The sequence below is a fragment of the Equus caballus genome, chromosome 11 (assembly GCF_041296265.1).
Source record: "Equus caballus isolate H_3958 breed thoroughbred chromosome 11, TB-T2T, whole genome shotgun sequence".
In the NCBI taxonomy this organism is placed as follows: domain Eukaryota; kingdom Metazoa; phylum Chordata; class Mammalia; order Perissodactyla; family Equidae; genus Equus; species Equus caballus.
In genome coordinates, this window is record NC_091694.1 from 50,749,539 (window position 1) to 50,767,933 (window position 18,395).

The 18,395-nt window shown below is 53.9% G+C and overlaps 4 protein-coding genes and 4 non-coding genes across 10 annotated transcripts; 7 read left to right on the forward strand and 1 right to left on the reverse strand.

The window, feature by feature from the left end:
• Nucleotides 1–519: 519 nt before the first annotated feature.
• EIF4A1 (eukaryotic translation initiation factor 4A1) lies at nt 520–7,271 on the forward strand. Of its 2 annotated transcripts, XM_070228099.1 has the most exons (12): nt 719–852; nt 1,379–1,526; nt 2,241–2,289; nt 2,754–2,886; nt 3,337–3,476; nt 4,474–4,642; nt 4,996–5,105; nt 5,582–5,725; nt 5,824–5,961; nt 6,073–6,162; nt 6,426–6,505; nt 6,611–7,271. In XM_070228099.1, the coding sequence occupies exons 3-12, from the start codon at nt 2,266–2,268 to the stop codon at nt 6,753–6,755; spliced, it is 1,173 nt and encodes a 390-aa protein (XP_070084200.1). In that variant the 5' UTR covers nt 719–852; nt 1,379–1,526; nt 2,241–2,265; the 3' UTR covers nt 6,756–7,271. The 2 variants fall into 2 exon arrangements, with proteins under 2 accessions (XP_005597812.1, XP_070084200.1); XM_005597755.4 differs by lacking the exon at nt 1,379–1,526 and having other exon boundaries at nt 520–852.
• Nucleotides 2,921–3,055, forward strand: LOC111775787 (small nucleolar RNA SNORA48). Its single transcript, XR_002811767.1, has one exon. It is a non-coding gene; the product is annotated as a small nucleolar RNA SNORA48 (small nucleolar RNA).
• On the forward strand, nt 3,801–3,945 carry LOC111775788 (small nucleolar RNA SNORA48). The gene has a single exon (XR_002811768.1). It is a non-coding gene; the product is annotated as a small nucleolar RNA SNORA48 (small nucleolar RNA).
• On the forward strand, nt 4,760–4,900 carry LOC111775800 (small nucleolar RNA SNORD10). Its single transcript, XR_002811781.1, has one exon. It is a non-coding gene; the product is annotated as a small nucleolar RNA SNORD10 (small nucleolar RNA).
• Nucleotides 6,209–6,352, forward strand: LOC111775840 (small nucleolar RNA SNORA67). Its single transcript, XR_002811819.1, has one exon. It is a non-coding gene; the product is annotated as a small nucleolar RNA SNORA67 (small nucleolar RNA).
• Nucleotides 7,272–7,891: 620 nt separating the features above from the next.
• Nucleotides 7,892–9,705, forward strand: CD68 (CD68 molecule). The gene is given in 6 exon segments (NM_001099762.1): nt 7,892–7,993; nt 8,080–8,507; nt 8,664–8,777; nt 8,911–8,983; nt 9,096–9,266; nt 9,572–9,705. Coding segments are annotated over 6 exon segments (969 nt in total). The 5' UTR covers nt 7,892–7,944.
• Nucleotides 9,706–10,123: 418 nt separating this feature from the next.
• On the forward strand, nt 10,124–15,238 carry MPDU1 (mannose-P-dolichol utilization defect 1). 2 transcript variants are annotated; one of them, XM_001504782.6, is made up of 7 exons: nt 10,124–11,942; nt 13,062–13,127; nt 13,311–13,443; nt 13,775–13,860; nt 13,981–14,099; nt 14,266–14,376; nt 14,518–15,238. In XM_001504782.6, the coding sequence occupies exons 1-7, from the start codon at nt 11,660–11,662 to the stop codon at nt 14,635–14,637; spliced, it is 918 nt and encodes a 305-aa protein (XP_001504832.4). In that variant the 5' UTR covers nt 10,124–11,659; the 3' UTR covers nt 14,638–15,238. The 2 variants fall into 2 exon arrangements, with proteins under 2 accessions (XP_001504832.4, XP_023509229.2); XM_023653461.2 differs by lacking the exon at nt 13,062–13,127.
• SOX15 (SRY-box transcription factor 15) lies at nt 15,224–18,387 on the reverse strand. The gene is made up of 2 exons (XM_001504783.5): nt 16,290–18,387; nt 15,224–15,606 (listed from the first exon to the last, which is right to left on the reverse strand). Exons 1-2 carry the CDS (start codon nt 16,820–16,822, stop codon nt 15,438–15,440), a joined length of 702 nt encoding a protein of 233 aa, XP_001504833.1. The 5' UTR covers nt 16,823–18,387; the 3' UTR covers nt 15,224–15,437.
• Between the last annotated feature and the right edge of the window lie 8 nt (nt 18,388–18,395).

Genomic DNA, 18,395 nt, shown 5'->3' on the forward strand with positions numbered 1-18,395 from the left:
TGGGTCTCATGATTTCAGAGGCCACGTTTCCATCCCTGCCTCAGATGGTGCCAACACTATGTCTTCATCACCCAAAAGAATCCCCCGGCCTGGGGAGCAGGGCTGGAAGAGGGGAGAGTTTTGGTAAGCCTCAAAAATACGGGAGATTGAGAGATGCTAAAACTGGGGAATAGGGATACTTAAGGAATTCGGCCAGGATTCATAACAGCAACCTCAAATGCCCTTAAGCCCAGAAATCGGTTATCCATCCCTCCTCCCTCCAGTCAGGGGCACTCCCCCAGCCACTAGGATATGGCTCCTGATTCCATCGTCCTTGGTATACTTGGAGCACGGCGGGGTGGCGTCTGAGCTATCTTTGAAGCAGAAGAGAACAAAATAAAACGTGTGTCCAGTGGAAACGAGCAGATGTAAAGGGAAGTGGTAGTCCCGGGAGCCCGGAAGTCCCTGGAGGCTAAAACCTCGCCCCCCTTACGCGATAGGGCCTACTAGGCCACATGACTAAGGCCCTATCGCCTCCGCACGTGTAGAGGTGCAGGGCCCCAAGATGGCTGCCAGGCCTCGAGGCCTGACTCCTGTATGTCACTTCCGTACCGGCGAGAAAGGCGGGCCCTTTAGCCAATGAGGCCGCGGGGCGGGCCTTCACCTTGATAGGTGTTCAAGTTATCCAATGGTGGCTGCGTGCCGGAGCGTCTACGAACGGACGTCACTCAGAGTTGCTGAGCGCGAGCAGGCGGGGCCGAAGCGACCGGGCCAATGCGATGGCTGGGGCGGGGTCGGGCGCTCTATAAGTCGTCGATAGGCGGGCACTCCGCCCTAGTTTCTAAGGATCATGTCTGCGAGTCAGGATTCCCGGTAAGAAAGGCATTTGCAAGAGATTGTGGCTACTTACCCTTGCCGCTCCCTTCCGAGGGCCCCGCCGGGGGGAGCTGAGGCCCACCAGGGATGCGGGGAGGCCAAGCGGGAGGACCCGTACTGGGGGAGTGAGGGGCAGATCCACGGCCGGCGCTGCCACTGGGGCTTGGGCAGGGGGCCAGGACAGCCCGCCTTTCGGGCCCTAGCGTACGAGGATCACTAGGAACCCTCGACCCGACGCGCTGCCGTGCGCGGAGCCCTGGCGCTGAGTGGCAAGACGCGGTCGCAGCCTAGCGTGGGAAAGGTAGAGCCGGCCGCCACCGCGCGTGGCCCCGAACCGGCAGGTCCGGCTGCCTCACTGCCGGAGGGAGGGCTCGCGCGCGCTCGGGTGCCGGAGGATTCTGACAGTACCACTCGCTACAGGCGGGGGTGTCTGGGTCCTCAAATCCAGTCGCCTCGTTGCGTTGAGGTGTGGGTCGGGGAGAAGAAGCCGGCCGTTCAGTGTGCTGGTTTTCTTGACGGCCAGGACTGAGCCTAACCCCGAGGAGCGGCCGCGTGAGGCACCAGGAGCCCACCCGGCGCCGGGCGGGCGGGTCCATTTTGCCGCACAAGCCGGGCAATTGGCAAACTGCGGATGGGCAGGTCCACTTTCCTTCGGGGGTGAGCGGCCTGAGGTACGGGAGGGCGACGCCATTTCGCGACGGGGGCGGGCGGGATGTGGATTGTTCCAAGCCGGGGGGGAGATGCCGCTGGGTGGTCGAGGGAGCGAGCACATGGCGGCCCGAGGTGTTCCCCTCCCCCAGTCCGCTTCGCTTCTAAGTGTTGTGCAATCTCCCCCTTTGCTAGCTCGGCTGGGGCTCATTGTGCGCGAGGCCGCCACCGCCCGCGGCCTCCCACATCCGGGCACCGCGAGGGGGGGAGATGGGCTGGAGGGAGTGGGGGAGGGCGCGGGAGAAATGACGTGGGGGGGAAGGGGATGTCCTGCCCTCGGATCTGGGAGGTGAAGGGCGGGACTTCCGGCGCGCTGGGGCCGCGATGGGAGGTGCACGCGCTTGGGCTTGGGGCAGCCAGGCCCGGGACACGTGGGTCCGGCGGCGGGCACCACCTCCGGGCCCCGTAAGCAGAGAGCCGCTCCTTCTGGCCTCCGGGTCGTCTAGGAGGGTTACCCCATCATGTCCGGGGCGGCCTGGCCTGAGCCGCTCCTAGGATGGGGCAAAGGACTGACTCAATTGTAAGGTAACTACTGTGTTTACTGGGAATTGACGGGGGTTGGGTCAGGGAGTGAAAAGGCTGATGGCATCAGGAAAGGCCGGTTGCTAGTAGACAGAACCTGGCTGTCAGGATTTCTAACGTGCCTTAGTCGGCGTACTCATACTTTAAACCAACAGATCCAGAGACAATGGCCCCGACGGGATGGAGCCCGAAGGCGTCATCGAGGTGAGATTGGACTCTTATCACCAGTGCCCTTCATCTCTGGGAAAGGCAGTGTCACTAGCAGTGTTTCCTGGTTTGTGGAGTGGTGGTTCAGTGAGTTAAGATTTGATTAAAACCGGCACCCAGGATTCATCTTTAATACATAGCCTAACTCCCAAGTGGTTAAGTTCTCCTCCACAGGAAGTCTTAACTACAGTGATTTGTTAAAAACATATCCCTGAGAAGATCTATGAAACATGGCATTCAAATTGAGTCCAGTCGTCCCTTCTACAACTTCCAGCCTCACAGTTTACAAGTGGACTGGCTCCTTAGAGTGCTTTCTCAGACCATGTAGAACCAGCTGGCTTCCCTGGAGGGAGGAAAGGTGGGCTCTGAAGCTTTGGTGCTGCAGGCAGGCATCCTGTTTGCTCCAGCACTAGAGCATACCCTCCCCTCTTCTACTACGTGAATTTGTTTGCATCCTTCAGAGTAACTGGAATGAGATTGTTGACAGCTTTGATGACATGAACCTCTCGGAGTCCCTCCTCCGTGGCATCTACGCCTATGGTTTCGAGAAGCCCTCTGCCATCCAGCAGCGAGCCATTCTTCCTTGTATCAAGGGTAAGATTCCTCTGCTCCAGAACAAGTTCTGGACTGTCCCTGACCTGGGTAGAGTGGCACCTGGTTGGTGGTGCCTGTCTCATATCAGCCAGGGACAAAGCAGCTCCTTGTTCATCCCAGCTTGGCTTTTGGTCTGTGCCCATGCCTGGTTCATGCCCTGGACACATGGATTGCTGGTTGAATTTCAATAAGGTAGTGTTTCAGCCATCTCATACTTCCTTTTTATAGCTATTTCTAGCTTAGTTTTATGCTGTACTAAAAGAGTTAATAACTGGACCTGGCTTCCAGATCTGTTCCCACTTGGGTACTTTGTGATAAGGTGTCTGTGAAGCTCTTTATGTTTAGCACATAGCTCTATTGGTTGCTTCTTGACCAGGGCCTTGATGTTTCATGATCGCAAAGTGTATGCTCTTTGCCATATCAAATTTCTGTCCTAATTTCTCTGTTTAGGTTACGATGTGATCGCTCAAGCCCAATCTGGGACTGGGAAAACGGCCACTTTTGCCATATCAATTCTGCAACAGATTGAATTGGATCTCAAGGCCACCCAGGCCTTGGTTCTGGCTCCCACTAGAGAGTTGGCTCAGCAGGTGAGAGCGTAGCTTCTTTTTCCTCGGCTGAAGAACCAATTTAGAAATGGTTAGCACAATAAAAAACTAGAGTTATGCTTCCCAACCATCTTGGAAGAACTGAAGTATGGGGTAGGTGGGGGGGGGGAAAAGATGATCTGAAGTAAAGAAAGGAAATTGGTAGCTGACTTTCAGGTTTCTCAAGACTTCTTAGGTTAATTATAAGCTTTTTTCTACCCAAACACAATTAGCATCACTTCCTCCACCCATTTCCTGAGTCAAATGGGAAGGCTGCTGGGTGGAGCCTGGCTGGCTGGGCAAGTTTGGTGGCTCTTTTATGAACAAACTCCCTGGCAATGGGCAAAGAGACACCTGATTGGTGGTGTTGCTCTTATATCAGTCAGGGGCAAAATAGTTGTACAGTCCTTTGTTCATCCTAGCTTGATGCCTGGGTTGGTGGCCAGAGCTGTTTCATGCCTAGGGCACAGAAGATCCTCATGCTGGACTGTTCCTGGGTCTTGGAGGGGAAAGGATCAGAAATACTGGTCTCATAAGTAGATTATTGAGACTCGAGGAATGTATTTTTTTAAACATCCTGTGCTAAACTTTTGGACAAAGATAATTTAAGCAAGTGGTCTTAGTAGAAGTCTATCTTAGGGCTCTGCTGTCTAAAACATGCTTTTAAGAGTGAACACATGAGCTACAGTTGGCTTTCAGAAATTAGGAGGTGTACTATGGAAAGAAGCTATATTATATTAAAGTTGTTTTAGAGGGCTGTTACTGTGTATCTGTATACTCAGGAGACAAACAGAATTCAAATCGTGAGTCTTTGCCACTTTTACTGGCCATGTTATCTCAAATGGATTATTTAACCTGCCTTTGTTTCTTGCCTTAAAAGCATATTTATTAATGGTGAATGTCTCAGTTGTTAGAAAGCATAAATAGATAAGAAACATTCAAAATGGGGCCTGGCACAGTTGTAGCTAATATGTGAGTACTTGTGTTTTTCTGGGTTCAGATACAAAAAGTAGTTATGGCATTAGGAGACTACATGGGTGCTTCCTGCCACGCCTGCATTGGGGGTACCAACGTGCGTGCCGAGGTGCAGAAACTGCAGATGGAAGCTCCCCATATCATCGTGGGTACCCCAGGCCGTGTGTTTGATATGCTTAACCGGAGATACCTGTGTAAGTATCAATTTTCTCGTCTTCTGGGCCATTTCCCTCTTCTTTGTGCTTTCCCAGTCTTTGAACTTGGCCACACTCTCATTCCCAATGATGCTAGTTTTCCTCTCTGAAAGAGTTGCTCTGTGATGAACCCCATGCGTGTCATCTGAGCCTGGCTTCCCTGTCTTCTCAGCCCAGGTAGTGTTCTACTTCCCAGGGCTGTTGTCTGGCCTGGCAGGGGGCTCCTGGGCAAAGGATCAGTCTTTGTATTCTGAGAGCAGACCACCTGTCCCTCCCCTTTTCTTTATAGGGAAAGTTAAGTGTCTTTTACATTTCCCTAGTTGCTACCTGTTGGTATTTTTTCTCTCCTGTAGCTCCCAAATACATAAAGATGTTTGTACTGGATGAAGCTGATGAAATGCTCAGCCGTGGATTCAAGGACCAGATCTATGACATATTCCAAAAGCTCAACAGCAACACCCAGGTGGGAAAAACAGACATGTATAGTCTTGCTTGTATAGTTGATGATCTCTTTATAGATTGTGGTGTGATTGAGGTAAGGGAACAGCAATATCAGGTGCCAGAGGAACCAAAAAAGAATTCTGGAGTCTCGGGGCCGGCCCCGTGGCTGAGCGGTTCAGTTCACGCACTCCACTTCATCAGCCCAGGGTTTTGCTGGTTCAGATCCTTGGGCCCTGACGTGGCACCACTCATTGGGCCATGGTGAGGCAGCGCCCACATGCCACAACTACAGGGACCCACAACTAAAAATACAGAACTATGTATAGGGGAGCTTTGGGGAGAAAAAGGAAAAATAAAATCTTAAAAAACAAAAAAAAGAATTCTGGAGTCTCACATCAAGCCTTTTTATGCATTGGCTTCTGTTTTAGGTGGTACTAGGGAAGGGGACAGGCATTGTGGACTATCCCCTGCTCTAAGGCTGCTCTTTTTTTCTGTTAGGTGGTTCTGCTGTCGGCAACAATGCCTTCTGATGTGCTTGAGGTGACCAAGAAGTTCATGAGGGACCCCATTCGGATTCTTGTTAAGAAGGAAGAGTTGACCCTGGAGGGTATCCGCCAATTCTACATCAATGTGGAACGAGAGGTGGGGCCTAGTGCAGGAGGCGGGCCTGGTATTAAGTTGTTGGGTATAGCCCCTGACTGATTTTTTTTTCTCCCCCCACCCCCACTCCCCATCCCCAGGAATGGAAGCTGGACACATTGTGTGACTTGTATGAAACCCTGACCATCACCCAGGCAGTCATCTTCATCAACACCCGAAGGAAGGTTGATTGGCTCACTGAGAAGATGCATGCCCGAGACTTCACTGTCTCTGCCATGGTGAGTTTGCCCTACCTTGTTATCAGCAGTGTGTATCAGTGTCCCACTTAGAGCCAGTTCTCTCAGAACCGAAGTGCCTACCTCTTCACACCCTTCTATCTCCTGTTCTAGCATGGAGATATGGACCAAAAGGAACGAGATGTAATCATGAGGGAGTTCCGCTCTGGCTCTAGCAGAGTATTAATTACCACTGACCTGCTGGTGAGTAGAGGGGAATTTGGAGGAGATTGGGAAGGAAGAAAGGAGAATCCAAGGTGATTCCCTCTTCCAAGGGGCCTACTAATGCCCTTTTTCAGGAAAGTAGCAACTTGGAATAAAATCTGGCATGCCTCAGGTTTTCGGGGGAGAGGGGATGTTTATTTCCTTTGCCTTCCTTTGGCTGCCTACATATATACATGTCTCTTCTGGATATATTGTGTTCTCTTCTCGTTCACATGCTGAAGTTGTCGTCTTTTTTGACGTAGGCCAGAGGCATTGATGTGCAGCAGGTTTCTTTAGTCATCAACTATGACCTTCCCACCAACAGGGAAAACTATATCCATAGGTAAGTGTTGATCTGGAATACTCACCCACCTCATGCCCAGGCCTCCCTAGGCTGAAGCTTCTGACTTTCCCCATTCTCCTTATCCTCACTTTCCTTGCTTTCCAGAATTGGTCGTGGTGGACGTTTTGGCCGTAAGGGTGTGGCTATTAACATGGTAACAGAAGAAGACAAGAGGACTCTTCGAGACATCGAGACCTTCTACAACACCTCCATTGAGGAGATGCCCCTCAATGTTGCTGACCTCATTTGAGAGGGGCTGTCCTGTTACCTAGCCCCAGCCAGGGTTCAATCCTTGGGGGGCTGAGGAGGAGCAGAAGGGGGGAGGGAAGGGAGCCAAGGGATGGACATCTTGTCATTTTTTTTCTTTTTTTTTTTTCTTTGAATAAATGTCACTTTTTGAGGCAAAAGAAGGAACCGTGAACATTTTAGACACCCTTTTCTTTGGGGTAGGCTCTTGCCCCAGGCGTCGTCTCTTCTCCCAAAAACACTAATCCATTTCCCTAACCTAGTCAACCTCCAAACCCCAGAGGCTCTCCCCACCCCAGCTGAATTCCTCTGAAAACAATTCAAGGGGCTATAATGTCACAACCTCATTTGCTGGACCAAATCTGGAGGGAGAACCCCTGAGTTAGGTGGCCCAGGGGATTGTCCCAGGTGGGGGGAGCAGGGGAGAGAAAATGGTAGCCATTTTTACATTGTTTTGTATAGTATTTATTGATTCAGGAAACAAACACAAAATTCTGAATAAAATGACTTGCAAACTGCCTGTTTTGGGCTTTTCATTTCTTACCTCCCCTTCCCTCCCACCTGCTATTGGGTACATCTCTGCTCCCCTTTTCAGCTAATACTTAGTTTTGTGTTGGGTTGCTTTTTTTGTTACCACCTAAGAGTTGACCAGAAGATGGTCATGTTGACTGGATAACGTGACCCTTCTGCAAGGGATTGGGCAAGCACCATCATAAGTGCTTCACGTGTCTCAGCGAAGAGGAAGTGATATATGGGGAGGGGAAAAGGGAGTGGAAAGAAGTTCTAATTTTACATCCTATGGAACTTTTCTCTGGAGACCACTAAGGGAGGGCCTCCTGTTTCTCAATTTGTTCTGTAATCTCTTGCCACAACTGTAAGCGTATTTTGCTAAGGTAGACAAGTGGGTCCCCAAGGGTCAACTGCCTTAAGACCCCATCTCATTCTGCCCACGTGACATTCTTGACCCTGACGGCTCCCATTTTGAGAAGCCAGGGCCAATCATCTAACTTAAAAATTTAATGACTAAGAGATTGGTGGCTGGGGGTGAGGTGCATGAGTCAGGTTGGGGGTGGGATTATCTCAAGTCGAAGACTTTCATTTCCTCCTTTCCCAAAGGGGGAGAGTAGGGTTGACTGAGCGAGCAGCTGGTACTGAGACGAGCCTAGCTGAACTTTGGGTGAGGCTGGTCTGTCATGAGGCTGGCTGTGCTTTTCTCAGGGGCCTTGCTGGGGCTACTAGCAGGTAAGGAGAAAGGGGACTGGAGGGGAGGGAGCCCCTGGGAAGGAGCCTAACCCTAGGTTGCTAACCAGTCTTTCCTCCGCTGAAAGCCCAGGAGACAGGGAATGACTGTCCTCATAAAAAATCAGCCACTCTGCTGCCATCCTTCACGGTGACCCCTACAGCTACAGAAAGCACAGCAAGCCCTGGAACAACGAGCCACCAAACTACCCAGAGCCACAGAACCACCACCACAGGCACCACCAGCGACCACCCCACAACAGCCACTCACAATCCTACCACCACCAGTCATGGAAACACCACAGTTCATCCAACGACAAGCAACAGTACTGTCACCAGCCCAGGATCAGCCAGCAGTTCCCCCCACCCAAGACCACCTCCGCCCTCTCCAAGTCCTAGTCCAGGCTCCAAGGAGGCTATAGGAGATTACATTTGGACTAATGGTTCCCAGCCCTGCGTCCGGCTCCAAGCCCAGATTCAGATTCGAGTTCTGTACCCAACCCTGGGTGGAGGAAAGGTAAAGCCAAGACTGGAGGTCATGAGGGGAAGGGGGTGAGGCCTTCTGCTGTGGTTTAGAAGGGAAAAAAGAAGAAGGGTGGACATGAAGGAAACAGGGAACCTTGGGCGGCATGGCTGGGTAGTCTTGTGACTGTCTCATCTTTAACCTCTGCAGGCCTGGGGCATCTCTGTACTGAACCCCAACAAAACCAAGGCCCAGGGGGGCTGTGCCCATCCCCACTTACTTCTCTCATTCCCCTACGGACAGCTCAGCTTTGGATTCAAGCAGGTACTTCACCCTCATCCCTCATTCTTGGCCTCCAAGCGCCCTATCCCAACCAATCCCTTGCTGCACTCCTTACTCTGTGTACATGGATGCCACTCTCCCCTGCTGCCCTGAGCCTTCCTGGTCACCTCCCCAGGAGCCACTGCAGAGCACTGTCTACCTGAACTATATCGCTGTGGAGTACAACGTGTCCTTCCCACAGGCAGCGCGTGAGTGACCTTCCGTTTCTCATCACTTGCACTAGATGTCCGGGCGTCCAAAGGGATCTAAGCTAGGGGGATGGGACATGGATATGGAGCTGACCCTTCCTCTCTCTTTTAGAGTGGACATTCTTGGTTCAGAATTCATCCCTTCGAGATCTCCAAGCCCCCCTAGGCCAGAGATTCAGTTGCAGAAACGCAAGCATCGCTCTTTCACCAGCTTTCCACCTTGACCTGCTCTCCCTGAAGCTACAAGCTGCTCAGCTGACCCCCACAGGAGCCTTTGGGCCAAGTAAGACCTATTCCTTCCTAGAACTCTCCCACTGCACTGAAAGCCCCTCGCCCCAGGTCTAGAATCTCCCTTCTTATACCCCAAAATTTCCTCCCTCTCTCAGGCTGTTATGACCATAGGGCACTGTCCTCTCCCCCTCTACAAGACTGCCTATACTCTCCCCTTTTATTTATTGCTGAGTCATCCTAGGCAAGATCCTCACCAATCTCCTACTTCCCAATGTCCCCCACATTCCTTCCTCCCTCCTCCCACCTTTATCCCAGCCACCACCACTGTAATGCCTACTTGCCCTATCTTTCTGCCAGGTTTCTCTTGTCCCAGTGACCAGTCCATCTTGCTGCCTCTCATCATCGGCCTGATCCTCCTCGGCCTCTTCGCCCTGGTCCTCATTACCTTCTGTGTCATCCGGAGACGCCCACCCACCTACCAGCCACTCTGAGCGTTTATCCCAACTCCCAGGGCACCAGGGGGTGCCCTCATTTCTCACTACTCGGCCGACTCAGAGACCAAATTATCTTCCTTCCCTCTCTGTCCTGAAGAACAAAAGTAGAGAGAATGCAATCAGCAGGGATGAGGGGAGAGATGTTTATTAAATGCAGCACGTTGCCCCCTCCCCCATCCCCAGTAGGAGAATGGTAAAACCTATTCAAATCTTTGTCCCTGATTTCCCTTGTCCTTCCTGCCAGAATTAAAAGCCGTGAGTTTTTTGTCACATGTCTTCCTGTGCTTTTCATGGTTGTGTCTCAGGGAGCCCGAAACAGCTGGTGAGGAGGGATGAAAATGCCCATGTGTGACCAAATGCCTTCATGGGTTCATCTCCCAAAGCCTGGCACAACTGGTGTTGAATCTGCCTCCCCTCCCTTTCTCCTCTTCTCTGGGGCCCCTGGCTGCTCCAGATCCCCCTCCCCTCCAATCTGGTGGAGCCCAACAGTCTTCTTCCCGACCCTCATAGACAGGTGATGGAAGCAGCACTAGCAATGAGTGAGTGGGGAAAAGTCAAGTCTGTGTCATTTTGTCTCCAAAGGCTGCGCCTGTGGCTCTTTAGCACAAGAATTCCCTGCCCACCGTGTCCAGGGCTAGCTGAACAGCCTGATTAAACCCTCAGTGCATCTGGGATGCTCCTGTCTCATTTGCAAAGGGTTTCATCAACCATGGAAGCAGTAGGTACTCTGACCTTCACGTACAGTTACCCTCGGTGCTCCTAGGAAAACATGGCTCCAGCCTGGGCCACCGTACAGCCAACCCTTAAGTCCCCAGTGGTGGTGTAGCTAGTGGTGGTGGGTGGCAGCCAATGTTCAGATTCTAGAAAGGGCCTCCCAGCCAGCCACAGCCTGCACTACCACTGAGTGCCAGTCCCCCCTTTACAGTAGGCCTTGGTGCAATGGCTGGGGGCCAGAATGGGGCCTTTCCAGTTGTAGGAACCCTGTAAGGTGACAGAAAGCAGCCACCAGGACCTGAAGACCCACCCCACTGAGGGCAGCCCGCAAGTAGCAGGGCCCCAGCAGCCCAACTACCGCGTCACGGACATCCTGTATGACCTTGCAGACGGTGGTGAGAGTCACTGAGGAGCTGCTCAAAAATGTGGTACTCGCAGCAGACGCCTGGCCAACACAGCGTGATGGCCAGGCCCCCCTCCACTGGGATGGCCGAGAGTTCGTGTCCCAGCAGCAGGTGGCTAAGGGCATCGCTCCCGCCTGGTAGTCCAAGCTGCCCTTTCCCAAGCCGAGGTGCTGCGCCCACTCGGCCTTGCTTAAGTCCTTGCTCAGCACATGGTCACGGAAGGCGGAGGAACGGGACTTGGCCTAGAGGTGGTGCCCTGGGGGCAGCGGGGTGGGAGGAAACGCCGGGGCCCTGTGCTTCACGGAGGCTGCCAGGCCTGGGCCTGCGGTGGTGGCTTAGGCGCTGGGGCCCGCAGGGGGCTGGAGTTCTCTCCTGGAACTGGGCTCGCCCTCCCCTCCTCCTCCTCTTCTGCTTCACTGTCCCGGCCGGGCAGCCGCCGGCACACCCATCCGCCAAGGCCTGGGCGAACCAGAGGAGGGGGAAGCGTGGGTCCTGCGCGAGCCGGTGCCCATGGAGAGCTGCCCCGTGCAGACTGTCCCGCTCCCGCTGGCGCCCTTCCCTCCGAAGACGCTAGGAGAACAGAAGATACAGAGCTACAGCGCCCCCACCCAACGCCATTTTGGAGACTCACGCTCCTTCTCTCTCAACTTCGAACAACGTAAAGTCAGCTGGGAGAAGACAAGATGGCGCCGAGCCGAAGCAGCTGAGAAAGGCAGGAGGATAAATCTTGCTTCCGAAGTGGAAGCGTAAATAAAGGCGCGAAAGACCGAACTGCGCAGGCGTACAGCCTTGGCACGCTGTAAAATTCGAACAGCAGGGAGGGCGCGCCCAAAATGTGGTCTCTGGACGAGACCCATCTTACGCTACTGAAGGTGGGGTGGCGTAAGAAAAGGCGGAACACAGGGCACTGTCCCGCGGAGTCGCGGGAAGAAAGAGAAAGCGTACCCAGAGCGCGCATGCGCATTGTCAGTCAGTGGACGTTTGGAGAGACTGGCGGAAGTAAGCTTTGCAATATGGCGGCCGAGGCAGACGGGGCGCTTAAGCGGCTGTTGGTGCCGCTTCTTTTACCTGAGAAATGCTACGACCAAATTTTTGTCCAGTGGGACTTGCTTCACGGTAAGTTGTACTCGGCATCCGTGCAAGGTTCTGCTCGAGTGCCCTTGGGCTGTCAGTGGGGCATGACCGAGGATTAAGTGACGACGGCGACTGCTGCCACTCTGTGCTGTGCGGAAGTCACATCTGAGAGGGAGGAGAGTGTCTTGGTTTCCATAGAGGGAGGACGCCATATTTGGGCAAGAGGGGGAGTTGCCGGTTGGAAGTACTTTCTTTGGGAAGTTTAAGCTTTAGCGATAGTGAAAGACGAAAAGACTCAAATTTTACAAAACAAAGTTAAAATCTGATCAAATCGTTCCAACCTTTAATAGGCCGCCGTACCTTTAGGAACAAGGTAACACTTGATTAAAAGCCTCTGACGAATCCAGGCCTTCAGCCCAGAGGCTTCTGCCGTCTTGTTGACGTTCCTTCCAGCCTACATATTTGCTCACAGTCTAATTTTGGAATAACTTAACTTCCTTCCTCTGTCTGTCTACGAGGCAACTCCACAGCAAAGCCCACCTCAGACATCAGATCCTTTGGGAAGCCTTCCCAGTCTGCCCCTGTCAGTTCATGGTATCCCACCGGGCCAAGCTCCTTGTGGGGAGGGCTTCGAGGCTAGCGTAGCTATGGATGGCCAGGGCAGAAGAGCAAGCCCTAGGATAGGGTTAAGTTCCTGAGTGGGGCCAGGGACAGAGGGTCCAGGAATGAGTGAGACCTGTCCTTGGGAAGAGAAGACAGGTGAAGTGGATCGCCTAGTTGCTCAGTGGAGGGGAATAAAGCATCCAAGGGCTTTTGGGCATTGCTCAGCTTTATACAGGGATGCAATAGAGAGCCTTGGAAGTCCGACCAAGCTGTTTTAGATGTAATCTACAGGGAATTAAGAATGGCTCAGAGGAAAGGAATGGTCAGAGCTGTTTGGGAAAGTCACCTGGTTTGAATGTGGTAGGATTTGGAGCGGGAAGGATCAGGACTTTTTCACCTGCTTCCAGACAACCCAAGGCTTCCTTGTGTGGTCTCAAGGTCTTAACAGCAGCGGCCACCCACAGGAGCACTTAAAGCCTTTAGGCCTGTGCTGCTCCTGAAAGCCCTGGCCTGGATTCCGGAGTTCTCATCTCTGCTTACCCCTTTTTCTCTTCTCAGTCCCCTGCCTCAAGATTCTCCTCAGCAAAGTCCTGGGGCTGAGCCTTGTGGCTGGATCACTTCTGGGTGTGTATCTTATCTTCCTTTCCTGCTGTTGCCATGGGGGTGGAGTGCTAAGATGCCATAAACTGGGTGGGTCCCTTAACCAGAAGTGGGGTTAACATGCTCCCCAGTCTGCTGTGTAGTTGTTGTGTTGCACTGCCATGGAATGTCAGCTCCTCAACCCTGCCCCTCTCATCCTTTCTCCAGTAAAACTGCCCCAGGTGTTTAAAATCCTGGGAGCCAAGAGCGCAGAAGGATTGAGTCTCCAGTCAGTAATGCTGGAGCTAGTGGCATTGACTGGGACCATGGTCTACAGCATCACCAACAACTTCCCTTTCAGGTGAGGGGCCTGCCCTTTATCTCCAATGGTAAATGCTCACAGCTCTAGTGGAGGTTGGGGTGAGGGAGGTAAAAGGGCAGGAAGGCTTAAGCTCTTGTGGAAATTTAGTCATCATCTGTGGAGATGAGAGGAGGTGAGCATCCCAAGAATGCCCAGGATCCAGACTGAGTCAGTCAGGTGGGGGCTGCTGGGATGCAGGAGGTGAGGAACCCGTAGGGCTGTGGAAGACAGGGAATAATCAGGGAATTGTGTCCCAGATGGACGGGCCATGGAGGCTTTCCTTGCCTCTTTCCAGGCCCGCCTTTCTTCCTCCCAACTCTTGACTCTGCAGCTCTTGGGGTGAAGCCCTGTTCCTGATGCTCCAGACCATCACCATCTGCTTCCTGATCCTGCACTACAGAGGACAAACTGTGAAAGGTGCTGGGGACTTACCTAAGAGCAGGCTGCGGCTCTTGGGAGCCCTGCTGGGAACTCAGGCCTGGGGAAGCCAGAGGACTTGAGAGGTTGAGGAGGACTCCTTGCTTCCCTGACTCCTAGGTGTTGCTTTCCTGGCCTGCTACGCCCTGGTCCTGCTGGTGCTGCTTTCACCACTGACTCCCCTGGCTGTAGTCACCCTGCTCCAGGCCTCCAATGTGCCTGCTGTGGTGGTGGGAAAGGTGAGTACTGGGAACAAGGGGAAGGATGTTAGGAGGGGGGCTGGGTGAGGGGCAGAGTAGAAGCTCAAAGTGTGGGGGTGTCGTACTGAAAGGAATGGGGAAATCTGTGATGGGAACATGGGAAGACTTCAGATGACAGAACAAAGGGTCTCAACTCCTCCCCTAGCTGCTCCAGGCAGTCACCAACTACCGCAACGGGCACACAGGCCAGCTCTCAGCTGTCACAGTCTTTCTGCTCTTTGGGGGCTCCCTGGCCAGAATCTTCACCTCCATTCAGGTGAGTGCACCTTCTCCCCTCTAGAGGGCACTAAAACCTCGTCTTATCTTTCCCAGCTGAGACTTTAAAGCTGTCCCTTCTCTGGAACCTTTTTTTTTTTTCTTTTTTAAGAGTGACCCTAGCTCTGTCTCTCACATCCAGGAAACTGGAGATCCTCTCATGGCTGGAACCTTTGTTGTCGCTGCCCTCTTCAACGGCCTCATTGTTGCCCAGCTCCTCTTCTACTGGAATGCAAAGGCTCCCCACACGAAAAAGGAATAGGGCTGAGCTGGCTACGAGAGTCCATTCCATGTTTCTATTCATCCATCCAACCTCAGGGTCCTCCCATCTGAACCAGTGTGCTGGTGTGACTTTTAATCATCTGCCATTCTTCTGCCAATTGCAACCTCTTGGATCAGGGTTTGTTCATTAGGAAGGATGGGGGTAGAGATTTTCAGGGTAATATTTTGATTTATTTTGTGCTGTCCTGTGCATGTACTATTAATTCACCTAATCATTTGGCTGAGATTTTTCCTTTAGCAGCAATTTTCAGCTACTTACCTATTCTGGGCAAGTCTTGCCCTGTTCTCCTGTCTTCTCACTTTCCTTCTGGCCCTACAGGACAGACCCTGGACAGTGGAAGAGACTAAGGGGCTTGTGGCTTCTCCCTCCCTCAGCCTGGCTGGGACTGACTCCTGGACCCCAGTGCTGGGTGGGGGAAGGGGGACGGAGAATGACTCAGGCAGGGCCCCGGGGTGGGGTGGAGGTTCCTGCTCTGGCAGGTCCAGGCGGAAGGGAGTGGAGAGCGCGCTGGTTCCTGCTGCAGTGAGGGGAACAGAAATGGGGCAATAAAGACACAGAGACATGGTCCAATCGTACAAAACTGTGTTTGTCCTACAAAAAAATATAAGTGTAGTGTTGCTTCCCCTGGCTTTCGTGGTGGGGGGACTGCAGGCCTTCTCTGAACTGTGGTCCATCACAGTTCTAAAGAAGAGTTTACAGCCTGGGAATGGGGGGTGGGGGGTGTTTCTGGGTGAAAAAGGAGGCTGGAACCCTTCCTGGCAGGTCCATGTCCATGAGGGTTAGAGGTGGGTTAAGGGCATGGGGGCCCCTGAAAGGGGAGGGTTGTACGAAGTGGGAGAGCCTGGGGGTAGGTAGGGGCTATAGGGGGGGAGCAGCTCCCCTTGGATCCTGGGGTTATTCGGAGGGAGGGAGCATGGCGAGGGGGCCTCTGGTTTACAGTGGGAAGAGCTGCAAAGAGAAAACACAGGGGTTAGCACTTCCCTGGGTTGGAGGTGTCAAGCAGAGTTCCTAACTCGCATGTCGGGGTGGGTCTGACCAGTTCTGGTCAGAGGTAGAGCTTGTTACCCACCTACCCATCCCTGCTATCCAGGCCCCCCTGGGTACCGCAGGTCCGGAACCAGACCTCAGGATGGCTTAGAGAGCAGCGCAGCCATGTTGGGGCACGCTCAAGAGCGGGCTTGCGTGCAGTGCCTGTTTTCCTCTTGGGGCGGCAGGCCAGGAAGGGGCAGAGTTGGGCTTGGCCTCTCCTTGCCCCGGGGGCTGGGAGAGGAAGCCGGGTCACAAGAGGGCCAGAAGCAGGGGAAATGGGAAATTCAGGTAACTAGAAGGAACGTAGTCACGTCCAGGGGCCTGTGGTCTGCCCCTGCAGGGCCACCACTGCCACACTGCGATGGAAACGTCCTTTAGGAAAACCCTGGGCCGCTAGAACTCCCACCCCCACCCTCACTGGGCACTGGGGTGGTGCCGCGCAAACCTCAGCAATAGCCCCCAACTACCCCCATCCCGAATGGCCTCTGCTTGGCTGGGCTTAGGGCACCCCCCCCGGCCAGGTCCTCTTGTATCTGCCCCCACCAGGCTCCAGGAAGGGGGCACAAGCGTTTCCTTCCTCACCCCGCTACCCAGGCACTCACCCGTAACTGCCAGGCAGGTAGGCTGTCGAGTAGTTGGGGGGCTGGTACCCAAAGCCTCTGCTCCCCTGGGTAGTCGTGTACACGGACCCCCAGACTGGTGCGCCGCCAGCTACGCTGCTGCTTCCCTGTCCAAAGTGGGGCGGCCTGGCGCCTGAGCTCTTAGTCTTGCGCCGAGGCCGATACTTATAGTCGGGGTAGTCGCGCAAGTGCCGGGCCCGGAGCCGCTTAGCCTCTTCAACGAAGGGCCGCTTCTCGTCCTCGCCCAGCAGCTTCCACTGCGCGCCTAGGCGCTTGGAGATCTCAGAGTTGTGCATCTTTGGGTTCTGCTGCGCCATCTGGCGGCGCTGAGCGGAGCTCCACACCATGAACGCGTTCATGGGCCGCTTCACCTTCTCCAAGGGAAGCCCCCCGGAGACCACTGGGCTGCCAGCGCTCTCCCGCTCCTGGGAGCCCGAGGACGAGGAGCTAGGGGCTGTGGGAGTGGAAGGTTCCAAGCTCCAGGCCTGGTCCTGTGAGGAGCCAGGTAGCGCCATGGCGGTTTGGAGAAAGCCTTAAGAGGGTGTCCCACACGCGCTCCCCTCCAAAGTGAAACGTTGATCCCCAAACCCGGTATCCTTAAAATGGAAGTGTCTTCTTGGTCTGGAATTGTTCCAGAGAAACTCGTGTCCTTAAAAAGTATATATCGTCCCGAAGTTCAGAGTCCTAATGGAGCCCCTGCTCCCAACCAATTTGGCTGGCTTTGGGGAGTGCGAAATCCCGTCTGGTACCTGGTATTGGACAGGTTGTACTCTCCTTTTCTTGTTGCCTGGAGGTACCCGACCCAGTCCCACTCCCCTACCCGCTCCTGGCCTCCGGCCGACCTTTGGTGGAAGCAGTAAACCTTCACTCTGGGTCTCTGCAGTTCCGTAGCTGCCAGGCGGCGCAGCCCAGGTGCCACAGCCCTCTCACCTGGCCTGTGTCTGTGTCTGGTGGCTCAGCCAAACCCAGGAACAGCTTTTAACGACTGACTCCTCCCCATTCCCTCCCAGCAGACCGCGCCTCCTTAAGGGCACCAACATCACCCCTCCCTTAGGCAAACCCAGGTGTCCTGTTCTTCCCAGCCCCCAACACACCTCCTCAGGGCACCACGCCCCCTCCCCACCCAACACCCAGATGTCAGGCCTTCCAGCCCCAGTAGCTGAGAACATCTTCCCCTCCCTTCTTAAGCTTTGGTAATTTAAAGTCAATTCCTTTGCACGATGGGATCAAGCACAGGGTGATCAAAAGCTCTCAGGGTCAGAGCTGTGCTAGGAGGAACTTGGACTCACCCCACCCCCCCACTCGTCACCCCACCACCCTTTTCTTGTGCCTATTGCTCCTCAAACCCCCAACCAGCCCCTGGGGCAAGAAAGTCAGGCAGTCTGAGAGGTAGGCCATTTTTGTTTCCTGAGTCATCCCAGCAGGTGCTTGGGTGGTGATTCAAACTCTCTCTCCAGGTGAGAAAACTGAAACCCTCCCAACTCTAGCCCCTAAACCTAGGTTTCTCCACCACCACTGAACCACTGGATTATGGTACATTTTATCTCCAAACCTCAAGTCAGGAGACAGGGAGCCAGGAACTCCAGAACAACTCCCTGGGGCTGAAAGGTCAGTGATGTGGATGCTGGAGAAAAAGCCTGGATCCAGAGCAGAGAACCAGGAGGTAAAAGGGCTCGACACCTAGGTCCCAGCTGTTGTGAGGGCACCCTGCTCCTCACTCTGCCCAAGGCCCAGCCCAAGCTTCAGGCCTCAGGTAATCCGATTAAGCAGCCTGCCTTGGCTCTCAGGTTTTAGAACAGCTCCAGCTTCGTGAGCAGCCCTACTAGCCCGCTGTGACTCAGGGTATAGGAGTGGCCTAGCTCCCTCTACCAGTGAACCTGGGGGAGGGGAGCAGCAGCAAGACAAGCCACTCCTCTGGACCAGGAGGGTACCTGGGCCTAGGGAACTTAGGAATGTCAGGAATTCCCACAAATAGACCATCTTTGGAACACCAGAGAAGCCAGGTGTGGACAGGAAACAAGGGCCAGGGGCCAGGGCAGAGCAGTCCTAGAGAGACAGATGGGCCAAACTGGGCACAAGGGAGGCACA

What these genes read in the sequence shown, in the direction of transcription:
- EIF4A1 (XM_005597755.4), top strand. Translation starts at nt 830, where the DNA reads ATGTCTGCGAGTCAGGATTCCCG. An exon ending in AGCCCGAAGGCGTCATCGAG is followed by an intron (nt 2,290 to 2,753) that starts GTGAGATTGGAC and finishes TGCATCCTTCAG; the next exon opens with AGTAACTGGAATGAGATTGT. An exon ending in TAATTACCACTGACCTGCTG is followed by an intron (nt 6,163 to 6,425) that starts GTGAGTAGAGGG and finishes TTTTTGACGTAG; the next exon opens with GCCAGAGGCATTGATGTGCA.
- MPDU1 (XM_001504782.6), top strand. Translation starts at nt 11,660, where the DNA reads ATGTGGTCTCTGGACGAGACCCATCTTACGCTACTGAAGGTGGGGTGG. An exon ending in CCAGTGGGACTTGCTTCACG is followed by an intron (nt 11,943 to 13,061) that starts GTAAGTTGTACT and finishes TTCTCTTCTCAG; the next exon opens with TCCCCTGCCTCAAGATTCTC. An exon ending in CAGAGGACAAACTGTGAAAG is followed by an intron (nt 13,861 to 13,980) that starts GTGCTGGGGACT and finishes CCTGACTCCTAG; the next exon opens with GTGTTGCTTTCCTGGCCTGC.
- SOX15 (XM_001504783.5), bottom strand. Translation starts at nt 16,822, where the DNA reads ATGGCGCTACCTGGCTCCTCACAGGACCAGGCCTGGAGCTTGGAACCT. An exon ending in TACCTGCCTGGCAGTTACGG is followed by an intron (nt 15,607 to 16,289) that starts GTGAGTGCCTGG and finishes TTCTCTTTGCAG; the next exon opens with CTCTTCCCACTGTAAACCAG.